The sequence below is a fragment of the Notothenia coriiceps genome, unplaced genomic scaffold, assembly GCF_000735185.1.
Source record: "Notothenia coriiceps isolate Sejong01 unplaced genomic scaffold, NC01 NC01_scaffold00037773, whole genome shotgun sequence".
NCBI classification, from domain to species: Eukaryota; Metazoa; Chordata; class Actinopteri; order Perciformes; family Nototheniidae; genus Notothenia; species Notothenia coriiceps.
The window spans coordinates 14364-26827 of record NW_011370474.1 but is presented as its reverse complement, the minus strand read 5'-3'; the positions used below and the strand labels follow the sequence as shown (position 1 = coordinate 26827).

Below are 12464 nucleotides of genomic sequence, written 5' to 3'. Positions count from 1 at the left end.
AAGGGGTAGAGGGCGACAGTTACTGGTTGACTGGAAGGGTTATGGTCCTGAGGAGCGGCAATGGATTCCTTCCCGGTTCATCGTGGACAAAAGCCTCATTGAGGATTTTGACCGCCTCAACTCAGAGGAGCCTGGGCCGTCAGGAGCCGTCCCTAGAAGGGGGGGTACTGTCATGTCCAAGAAACTTATAGTAAAAGTTTATTCTTTATGTTAGAGTTGTCATGTCCCTTTGTCTTGTGCTTTATGTCTATACCCTTAATTATTTCTTCCTCTCATTTCAGGCCTCCACGCTCCCCGCCCCTTTTTTGTTCTCCTGCGTCCTTGATTATTTTCCCCGCCCTGATTGTTTCCAACTGTGTCCCCTTTACCTGTGTATATATTGTGTTAGCTCCCTCCTGTTAATTGTCAGTTCGTTGTCTCTCGAAGACCACGTATCGGCTTACCTCACGGACCTTTTCACGGACCTATGCTATAGATCGCATTATAGTTTTCCTCGAAAGAGTGGTTTTGTTTTCCTTGTTTTATTACTGTGCAAATTCCAGTAAAGTCTTTATTTTGAAACGCTATCTGAGTCTGAGTTTTGAGTCGTGCAATTGAGTTCATGCCTCAGTGTTCTCCCCTTGACACTACCTGCCTGTCAGCCTTCCATCTGTGCACAAACTTATCTCGTGCCCTCATTGGTCATGTGCGCGTTCGTGTGTGTTGGAGGAGGTAGCAGATTTTTTCGGGCTGTGTATTTTCTAATTCTAGCGCACTCGAGCTGGTTTCTCCAAAATTACCTACCCCACCTTTAATCCCCATAAGAATGATCATGTTAAAATATAAGAGTTTTGAAAGTTTATTACACTTAATGATGTTTTGGGCTCATTTCAAGGTTATATAGATATTTGACCTTGTAAATGACTTTATTGTAAATAATTATCATTCAGGATAAAAGGCCGTAATCGAGCATTTGACTCATTGTCTTTATACTACCAAACAATTTCCTTCTGTGCATTACCCATTTGCCCAGAACTAAAGCAGCATACGTCACACATATGTGTTATTTCTTCTCCAGCTGTAACATCATTTACAACCTTTGGTTTATTTTAGGGGAAATATATTCAAACATGGCAAATCTTCACATATCGCACTAGGGCACCAGTTTCTCCTTGGATGGGAGCATGCTGCTTTTTAGGGTGGGAAGTTGGAGCTACTACCAAAACAATTAAACAGCAGCGTTATGATAATCAAAATTGGATAACTGAAGCCTCTGTGTTTACATCAATGATACTTGGTGCTCCAATGTCGAAGTTTGCGGACAATGTTTTGACATTTTTTTGAATTCTCAATATGCTAGCCATATTATCTGCCCAGCGAACTCCTCTTTATAATTACATTCCTCATGATGCAACACAAGGCACAATGGGAATGTACCGTTGTTTTTTCCCGTGTTTTTCTTGTGTAGCATTTATTGGACAAAGCTATACTGCATTGTGTTGTGCAACCTTGTGTTGCAGGATGACAATAAAGGACCCTTGTATCTTTGTATTGCATCCTTGTTGTGGAAAATGTTTCACTGCAAATACCATGAATCTGTGGATCTTTTATACCTGGTGCCAATAGTGCAAGCTGTTGGTGGTGTAATTAGAGTAGAAGATGTTTTCTAGCTGGAATAATGACTTCATCGACCAGCGCAACTTCAGCTACACGTTATATACCCACAGCAAGTTCACTTGGTTCACAGCTGTACTTCTGCGGTTGGATGTTTCTGAGTAATACAATTAGGATATTGATGTCCCTCTATGTTATGGTCTTTTGATGAGTTACAATCAAATTAGGATAGTGTCTGCTCTCTATATTAATGAACTAGCAGCAAGTCTGCATTTGTCTATGGAAGAGATGTACCGAACATGTGGCTCAGTGACATGGATTTGTTGTTGCTAGTCCAAAATGGTTCATTTAATTCTGAGAGCTGGCTTTTCCTAATTATTAAACAGGTGAAGTGTGCTTACTTTTGGTCAACATAGCAACTTCCTGATTTGTTTTAACTCAAGATGGTTTTCAATCTGTCTGAGTATCTGCTCCTATCGTGACATGTTGGGTTTTAGTCTATGTCTCCATATTCCCAGATCTTAGCAATTATTTTAGATTGCACTGACATATCACTATTTTATCTATAGGTTTCAACACTTTCTCAAAGAGAATCCTCAGCAGTTAAAAATATAACTCAAGGTAACCAATGCCTTGATTTTGCACTTCATTCTATAACTTTAGGGGATTTAGTAAGTTATGAGAAAAAATAAGGCTTTGACAGAAACTCTTACCAAGGTCTTCACACAATAATAACCACTGTGAGCTCCTTGATTTCCCTTTAGCTCTTTAACAGACATTCCAACTATGCTGATTTCATCATGAGTACAAATTAATGGGTAGTGCTACAATTAATGGACAGAAAAGTGTGTTTTGGAGTCCTCTGGAGAGTGTGAACTCAGGTTGTGAGAACAAAATATAATACCATTCTCTACAAAATGGTGTTATCCTTTCAGAAATGTTAATCGTTTACTCCATTGTGGTTCGCAGAGACCTTGGGTATTAAACAGATTTAAAGAAGACAGCCTATATAAATATAAAAATGAGGGAAGGTCTCGATGTTCTTATTTCTCATCAACAGGCTGAGAAAGGACTCGTATAGATTTTTGCAAAAAACAAATAAAAAGGTTAAAAAATTAATTATTTAAATGTAATTTGTAGTGCTCAAATGTTATAGCAGTGGGGAAATATTACATATTGTTGGACAAATTATTTATAGTTGTGGTCTGTTAGGCCAGTTCTTTCTAACCAGCACCTTTAAACATGTGTTTCTTTAACCTTTAAAATAGAGATAAATGGTGCTAATTTCACTAATTATTCAATGTAATGGTGTATGGAGCTCAGAATAGACTGGTCTGTCATGTTATCATTGTAATCAAGTGTTTTTATTTGGTAAAGCTTCAAAGCCTGAGAGCTTGCCTTTAAAAAAAACTATTTAGTAGATATTGAATGCAAATAAAGCACATATAAGGGAATATTTTTTGCAGCATTTCCTCCAAAATGAACACAGTATAGAAGAGTGGCAAGTCAGGTGACGTCCCCTGTTGGAGAGAAACTGACATGCCCAAAAGCTTAGATGCAAAGACGAGGTTAAAATAAACATGCAATGCTGCGTGGGTTTGCAGATAAATCCCTGCACGGGTGCTTATCGCAGCAAGGGTTTATGAGAAATACTGTCAACCAATATGGAAATGAGAACAACAAAACAAGAGTGTTTCATTACATAACTAAGGTTGGACATAAAATGGCATTATCCAGATATACTGTAGATTACTGGGTTCATTCACCACTTCATATGCACCCTCTGATTTACAGCCTCAGTGTCTGAGAAAACAAATGTGCTTGGTCAATTGAGAGTTTGATCGTGATTTATGCCCTTGACCACCCAGGTTCAGCCTCTGTCATGGTTTTTCTGAGAATATTGCACAGAGTCTACTCAGCACATCTTTGCAGGACATATATCTGTGAATCAACCATTTTCAGCGTCAACATGGAGATATTTCCATGTTTCCTCTATTCCCAGACATCTTAGAGCTTCATTTTTAGCTCAGGAATGCTCATACTTGTTTGCCTGTGCGTGCGCTAATCTCATTCCAGTTTTTCAGGCCAGCCGAAGGGAGAATTTAAACATGGAGAGAGCCACAGCTGACCACAGTGACGTAAGCACTGACCGGCCCGACCGACACTGTGCGCACATAAACACACTCGCACACACATACTCTCACACACCTATACCCACATTTCCGCGGGGGGATTAAGTATCAATGGCCCCTCAGTGTGTGTGTGCGTGTGTGTGTGTGTGTGTGGGGGGGGTGGGGGTGGGGGTGTGTGCATGTGTGTGTGGGAGCCAGAGAGAGGGAGTAACCTATGCTTGCCAGTTGCAGCTGTAGCTCGGAGCATTTAAGGGACTGAGTGTCATTTTCAGTTTTCCCCTCTTTTCATTTAGAAATAATTCATACCTGCTGGAAGAGTTCATGCTTTCATATAATAAAATGTTAACTATGAAGAAATAGGTCAATGTGAACAGTAATGTATTAAATTATCATATTTCAAATTCTGATGTTTCATCTCTATTTCAAGCTTGGAAATGTTTCAGAACCATGCTTCGTGCAAAATTAAATGTATCCAGCAAAAATGAAGTCATTGATGCCAAGTCATCTCGGAATGAGCTAATGTTACAAATATGACAACATTTTTTGATTTGAATTCAATCCAACCACAACATTTAATTCCCCTGCCTGATATATGCTCCAGTGTGAATAATACATCATATAAAATCTAATTTCAAAGCTGCTCTGCACATTAAATCACGGTGCTCACAATTTCTAACAAAGTAATGACCTGGTTGCTATGGCTCTCTAACGTTGACCTGCTGACAGCTTCAATTAAGCTGCTCACATCGCTACTAGCCAAGCCCAGCTCGTCCGGCTCACCCAGCCCCCTGCTGCCATTTGCCCAGCAATCCAATAACAACTCGGACAACCTGCGCAGAAAAGTTGAACAAAACGATCTCATGATTTTCACATGAATCGTTTTGATTGCACTGCTTGACTCTCACTCAAAGCTCTTTGCTGGAAAGGACATCAGCAGGTCTCCTCAGCAGCAACTGATTGAATCATCCGGGCTGCTCGTATGCAAGCATATAGTTGACGTGTTGAGGTCAAAGACGATCCGAGGATATGGACAATAGCGATGATTGCATTGCATATCCTAGTTCAGTGAACTCATAACTATATCTCCCAGTAAGCAGCAGAAATGGTTGCACACACACAAGACAAAACAACAATAGATTTTCTTTGCACACTTTTTTAGAATGATTCTATTACTGCACGCTCTTCAATAATATTCACTTTCCGCAGTGTTTGTTCACTAATGAGTATCCTTAGCTACCAGGACATGCTCTGTCAGCTCAGTTCACTTAACATTGAGCTAAAAAGAAGCAAATATATTTCTGCTCCGTCTTGCAGTCATACAGGGTCAGATTATTAAGGTCACATTATGAGGGGATGAGAATGAAAAGGCATTGGGGAGACATGGAGGGAGAGAGATTTGCTGTACTTTCTTCCAGGGTCTTGTGAACCATGTGTTCAGCCCTGGGACACAACAAACAACATGAGGGGCTCAGCGAGAGCACAGAGACGCTTCGACACACTGACACATGGAATCAGGCTGCACACTGTGTGCCGGGGTCAGGCGTGTGGGGGGAGAAAGTGCAACATTACTGGCAAACTGTCGCAGTCAAACTCCAGGGATAGAAAAAAGAAACCAAGTTGAGTTGAATTGAGAGCTTCATTTAAAAAGTGTGCATGTTCAGCTAAAATGTCACTCAAATGCAGGACTAGTGATGAAGCGTCAAAAATGTTAGTTCTTAATATTTTGTTAAAAGACAGCATAATCACATGCCAGTTACAGCTTTCAGAGGCTTGAGCGGCTGCTGATTTAAAACCGAGTTCCTTCCGAAAGCTTTGAAGCATTACATTTTTTTCCCTTTGCTTTTTTATTGTAAAGCTGGAAAATGCATTTAAAAAATGTTAGCAAATAAATTAATAGCTTGACATTTTGAGACATCGTTTTATTTACTTACTGATGGAAAGTTAGAAGAGAAGATTGATATCACTTATGTCTGTACTGTAAATATGAGGCTATACAGCCAGCAGCCAATTAGCTTAGAGGTATAGCACAAACACTGGAAGGGAAGCTAGCCAATAAATAGTTTGGCACATACAGTAAACCCCCCCATCAAATCAAGATATAATAATTGTAGCCTATGCTTCATTTTTTGTAAACAGAGGAGATCTAATGGGTTAATTAGAGGGATTTGGAAGTGCTGGCAGGTGTTTTTTCTTCCTTCAAGAAAGAGTCAGGCTAGCTGTGAGCTAAGCTAACCAGCTGCTATACCTTCATATTTAATATTCAGATCTGAAAGTGCTATCAGATAACAGGTAAGTGCATGTCCCGAAATGTCATATGCATGTACCTACGCCAAGCTTTGCAGCATTTTCTGTTTTAAAATTAAAAAGTATGCCAAGCACATCTCAACACTTCAGAGGTAAAGTGAAAAACCGAGAGTGAGCACTGAAGCAGAAGAACAATCCCCCGAGATCTCAGTAAGAAAGAAAGAGGTGGATGATGGAGAAAGCACAGGCAGAGGGAGAGAGTTTGCCTCCAGCCTCTGCACAGAGGAGGATAAAAGGTTTGTGCTCTGCATCTCAATGGACATCCGGTCACCAATACTGATGAGCCCGGGCGTGTGATGCTCTATTCACAGGGTTTATATCTTATGGGTAAACAAGAGGCCATTGCATGGAAGTCAATGGACTTTTTTGCCTCATGTTTTTTGACTGCAAAGATATATGCTGTGAAGCCGTTTGTAGAAGTAAAAAATTCAAAGCTAAACTGTTAAAAACCAAAAGATATAGAAGAAAAACCATCAGTGTTCAGGACACATAACTCTGCTCTATGCTCAGGGTACATTTAGCAGAACTTATCACATTCTCACTAAACGCAATTTAAGTACTGTAATTTGATATAATGGTGGATCTGAAAACCAGAATCATTGAATGCCTATTTATTAAGGCCTGGTATCGGTGCCTCATACCATTAGCGTATCAATCAAAAACTCCCAATTTTTATCGAAACTTTCCAGTCACACAATAACTGCGATTCATTTTTATTAGAAATAATAGAACATTAAACCACCCTACTATCACTTTAAATGTTCTTTGATTTAATGCTACGTTTGAGTGACTAATGCATCACTAAAACTGAGCACTGACCAAGTCTTCTTTAAATGAAATGCTTTATTTCCAATTGTATCACTTAAAGGGAATTGATACTAGTTTTGTGATTTTTAAACAATACCCAGCCTTTATAATTATACATTAGTTTGAACGTTGAAACTGACATATTTGTGCTAATAGATCTGCAATTTGTTGTGCCTCTGCTGTCTTTGGTGGTCAGTATTTGTCAGCAGCATATCAGCAGATGTGGTTATCACACTAAATGGTATGCTTTTAGCAATATCACTTGTTCAAGGTGTTTCATTTGCATTTTATAAGGGCAGCTGTGTTTTGTGAACGCATCCTTGACAGTTTCTGTGCTACATAATGCAAACCGACATTCAATTTGAGCTGCTACAGTAACAGAAGGAGAATTAAAAATAGAGTGCACAGCGTGAACGTATCACGTTTGCTGCACACTAACTGTGAAGACAGTTTGCAAACTAACCAGCGCATAAACTGCTAAATGTGCCCAAATATAAACCAATTGCCAGGATGTTTATCCGAACATTGCTGTTTGTACCAGCTGGGTGTCTCAGATCTGTATGTACTTTTGCAGCAACAATGTTCCTTGAGTCCGTCAGTATCAAACAGCTTAGCATAATGTACATTTTACAGCAGAAATAAATGGCAAATATCATTGTTGTGCTTTAGTTCAGCGATGTTATGTGAATAGGAGTACAAAAATAAAAATAAGCCTTTTTTTATTCAGAATGTTCACTACTCACAAAAAAAAGTGTATCTTTTGTACTGTATATTAGCCATGCTACACTTTAACATTGCTTAGTTAAAATAGCAGGCCAACTGCTACTATTAGTATTCAGAGGATTGGTCCCAGATTCTAGGCATTAGTCAGTGATTACTGTAAGGCTCCTTTTAAATGTGATATAATGTAACTATTTGTGAATGTGATTGTGTTGCACAGTGTAAGGTATCCACTGCAAAAAGAGAATCTGCAGTGCAGACTGTTCTACAAAGAATATCTTCCTCATTTATGAATCTTTCATGTGAGGGATAAACATAGATCCAACATGAACTTTTAAAAGAGATGAGATTTGGAATTTAAGAGGCATACACTATTTTTAATCAGAGATGTTTCCTCTTTTTATACCTTTCCTTATGATCAAGGTGACATAAAACCAAGGAAATTCTTTAAAGTTTAACTGATAAGTGAATGTCTCACCATCAATGGATGACAGTAGCATACATTTTTTTAATTAAAGACAGAAAAGGCCACGTAGATTTCACACTGAGTGAATAAATGGATTGACAAGTTGTAAGATAAATAAAGTAATAAATAAAACTGACAAACACTACTTGAATTAAGACTTAAATTACGTCTACATCTGTGTCGTAAACATCTTGACAATTGTGAAGTATTCTCTAAGGAAATTAATAATTGTTCCCTTGTCCCTTTAACTGGAGAGCCTGTAAATTGCAATAATACATTGCAAACGTAGCATCCGTCAGAATTGCTCTTCTCTTCCAACATGGATAGAAAAGCCATAGTGGTAAAGGTTGAATGCGACATTCACTATTTATTGCACAGAAGGGCTTGTACAGTCTTTTGGAGAAAAAAAACAAAACAAGTCTGCTTTACCAAAATCCCTCCAAACTCCAATCTCGTGTTTTTGAAGGGCAACAGGTTACTTTCATTGAATCAACAGCTTGCATACAGGAAACAATACAGACAGTGCCTTGTCTTGGTTCTATTCATGAACAAAACTAATTATGACACATTTGTGAAATAGCTTGTCTGATTTCTTTGAGTAGAAAGTGTGCTGTTCTGAAACCTTGGGGAATCATCCGTAGTTCCCCTCGGTGCATTCATAATCTTAAAGTGTAGTGCAAATTTGATTTGACAAAATTACAGAAACAACACCAACAAACTAAAGAAATGATAAGGCAACAATTATAAATATATCAAAAATAGTCATAGAGAACTATCTTTGTTACAAAAATGTTACAAAAGTTTTGTCCTGTACCAGTGAGAGTGACATGTTTTTCAGTTCCTCTGCTGATCTTACAGCCTTGTATCCCAGCTGGTGAAGTACTTTTTGACACACAGTCTGTGTGTATTCTACCATGTCATAAGACAGTTTCAAACGCCAGCTCTCTGCATTAGCAGCTGAGTCCCTCACTGTTCCAAACTTATGTTTCGCTGAGGGCTCATTGCTGCCCCGGGTGTTTGCATGTATCCAGTCTTCCACATTTTTATCCATAGGCAGCCCCAGATAGTCATAGATCTCCTTTGTCTTGAGAAGTGGATTTCTGGCCAAATCCTCATAGCGAACCAACATGTATTTCCCTTTGAGCCAGTAGGGATGACTGAGACCGGTTGAAACTGAACTGAGAAAGTCTTCACAGACAACCGTAAGCTGACTCAAGTCTAGATTATATGGCCGTCGCCCCGTGGCCCTCCAAATACGCCATAACCGATATGTATCCCTGAATGTCTCAATCCGTGATGACAGGATACCACGCGGATCTCTGACCAGTTGAATCACTTTTATATTCAGCCTTGGGTCCTCTACCAAAGCACGTAAATCTCCAATTTCTGGCACCCGAACACTTTTAATTGCCACGTGCCGCTTCTCACGGCATGAGTCCGTTGCTAAAGTCATGTTTAGAGCTGCGCATTTCTTAACACAGTCCCCTTCTTCCACGTTCACATCAGCGGGACCAAAGGCGTCACAAACAGGTTGCTGGCATAGCGCACGGCTTGCACCTCGGCGGAACAGTTTGTCTGTGGTGTGGTTGGTGGGCGTTGGTTTGATATAGCTCTCCAGGAAATAGAGGTCGCAACCGTACAGGCTACGCAGGAGGTCTCGACTGGCGCCCAGCATCACACGCCGGTCTGCGGAATTGCGGCTGTGTGACAAACGTGGAATCAGTGTGGTCTGAACGTGATAAAGAGGCTCAAACAGGTAGAATACCTCCTGATGCTGGTTGAGCAGCTGGCCAACGAAGGACGATCCACTACGGGTGGTGGCCAGGATCAGGATGTGCGTTTTACGTGTGGCATTGATGGAAAAGTAAGGGTAGTCATCGCACCCTGCACCCCGCTCAAAGGGAGGTTCTGTCTCCTGGCCCCCCAGACCACAGTTCTGGGGGCTGGGCAACGGGCACAACTGGAAAGGCTTGGAGGTGAGGGTCCGGATGGCCGTGTACTGGATGGCAATGGAGGCCAAGGCCAGTAGAATCACTGCCTTCCAGGAACATTGCATGGCTGAACCACTTCATTTAGACGCAGCGGTCCATGCCAGGTCCTCCCTGTGAACATAAAATGATTGGTGTTTTTATTCTTAAAGATTATTGCGTTTGTCATTTTGTATTTTTTGGCTTAACCGTTTCTTAAATGTCTACACACACAAGATAACCCCTTAAATTACATTTGAAATTACCAGTGATATAATACAATTAGACACAGTACAGTGGAGAGTGGAGAGCATCATAATGAAATGCATAGTTTGATGCACCATTTGACAGTTGTGTTGGTATTGTCTTTTAGATTTGAGCATGAGTCATGGGTTGAACATACAGGCCATTATTTATTTATGATACTTGGGACAAAAGCGCTGCACATGTTGTTTCCCTTTATACATTGAAGGCAGGCTTGAAGATTTAGAAATGTGCTGTAGCAAAGAGACAGACTCTTTATTACCTAATAATTGTATTTGTCTCCTGCCTCTCCTTCCAGTACTAAAGCCCCTGTATCTAGAAATTAAAATAGATAAGAGTGTTTTGAGTCCCTTATGTTTGGTTCCTATCCAATCAACTGACACTGTCGGACAAAATAATGTACAGCTGTCTGAGAGCCCACACTATATTGGAATGCAACGACAAAACAGGCTGTATATATAAATGTATAGACCTCTTTTTGACAATGTTTTAAAACTAACTTTAACACACATATTAAAAATAACTATTCTGGTTGTATTTCTGCAGCATGCTATCATTATTAGGGAAACAAAGTATTTCATTAAGTACACTGCACTACCACCTATACATTCACCCTGGCTCTCTGTCTCCTCCAACATGTCTACATTTAATTAAGGACCTAATTTGGCCTGATTGAAGGGTCTAAGCATTGTACTGTGTTCCACTTGTTCATCAGGGGACAAATGGCCAGCCCAGAAAGGTAAACAATAGTTTAAATCTTAACTGCCAATGTCATATCAAGGGGAAATGACGCTGCAAATGAAGTATCACAAACAAAAATATGTCCCACTCTGAATTTGATTTTTGTTTGTAATAATACTGTAGCATCACATACTGGGGCCTTGATGCAGGGAGCTTTGAAGTGTAAGTACAATAATGGCTCAACATCATCACTTCAGAAGCCACGCACAAGTCAGTGTTCAAAAAAGAGATGATGCATCAGGGGATATCTTCTGGATTCAAAGCATCGTATTAAGGAAGGATACTCTAAAAAATAACATACCAGTAGAAAACAAATAAAAACGTTTCAATAAAGCAGATGAGCAAATGTATTTTCCTCCCACTCTGTTAGTGCGATGCTGATGACACTGTTGATGGTTTTGCATTTATAGCCGAAATAATGACTTTTATGACCACCGATAACAACTATTATGCTTTTAGAGAGGCTATACTTTCTTCTCACATACATATTGAAATAAAAAGCACACCATAGCGGGATCAGGATTCCTGACAGAGATTTTCCGTGATGCAGGCATCCTCTAACGCTGCTGTAAGATAACCGAGCACAAATGAACGCATCCCACCCAACCGCAAGTGTTCAATAGAGAAAGCATCCCAAAATTAAATACGTGTATAAATCATCCGATTCTATGAAACACAGTGTAATGATTGTGTAGGCTATATTTGCACTTACTCCGGTATACCTTGTTGGTAGTTGTAGCATTCTCATGATGCGCGGTACGTTCATGAATCACGGCTTTTTTCCGTCAGTCCTCCAACGTTTTCCTCCGTGCGCTTCCTCTCGGGTAGGAGAGAATAAATGCGCCTGGCCGACCCGTATTTTCCATATAACGGTGGTGCAAGCCGGTTTAAGTTGAACGATTGGATTCTGAGGCAGAGACAGAAAAACGAAAGTGGTATAATGGTAACGTTAAAGCAGTGGTGTTAATATGAGTCAGCCAGGCGGTGAGAAAAGCGACAGCCGGGCTCCCCTTAAATGATGCGCAGAGGCTGTGAGTGTGTGAGGTACACAAGGACCGACTGTCTGGACCACCCCAGACCCCTCCCCCTTTCCACCTGCCTCTCCCTCTCTCCCTCTCTCTCTCTTTGTCACACTCACACACACACTAACACACATCGTCTCCCGTAGTCTCTTGCCTGCCACATCACTGCCCCCCCCCCCCAACACACACACACACGCAAGCAAATCAGCTCTATTCCAATGTAGAAAAAGGGTTCATTATTCTTCATTGGTGGGATAGCTACAGTACCTTGCATAGCTTTGCTCACTTGTTCATGTTATCTTCCCTTTCAGATTGAACTTGGTTTGTGCAGTTTTGAGCGATTATATGAAAAATCCTCTCATGGTATTGTATGACTTAAAAACATACAATAGGCTACCAAGAGAGGTTTTTTGAAAACCTTTTTTGAAAAAAAAAAAGTCATTGACTT

The 12464-nt window shown here is 40.2% G+C and overlaps 1 protein-coding gene across 2 annotated transcripts; it reads right to left on the bottom strand.

Moving 5' to 3' along the window:
- Positions 1 to 7533: 7533 nt before the first annotated feature.
- chst1 (carbohydrate (keratan sulfate Gal-6) sulfotransferase 1) lies at positions 7534 to 12039 on the bottom strand. 2 transcript variants are annotated; one of them, XM_010797339.1, is made up of 2 exons: positions 11707 to 12039; positions 7534 to 10124 (listed from the first exon to the last, which is right to left on the bottom strand). In XM_010797339.1, the coding sequence occupies exon 2, from the start codon at positions 10076 to 10078 to the stop codon at positions 8804 to 8806; it is 1275 nt and encodes a 424-aa protein (XP_010795641.1). In that variant the 5' UTR covers positions 10079 to 10124; positions 11707 to 12039; the 3' UTR covers positions 7534 to 8803. The 2 variants fall into 2 exon arrangements, with proteins under 2 accessions (XP_010795641.1, XP_010795642.1); XM_010797340.1 differs by having other exon boundaries at positions 11717 to 12039.
- Positions 12040 to 12464: the final 425 nt, after the last annotated feature.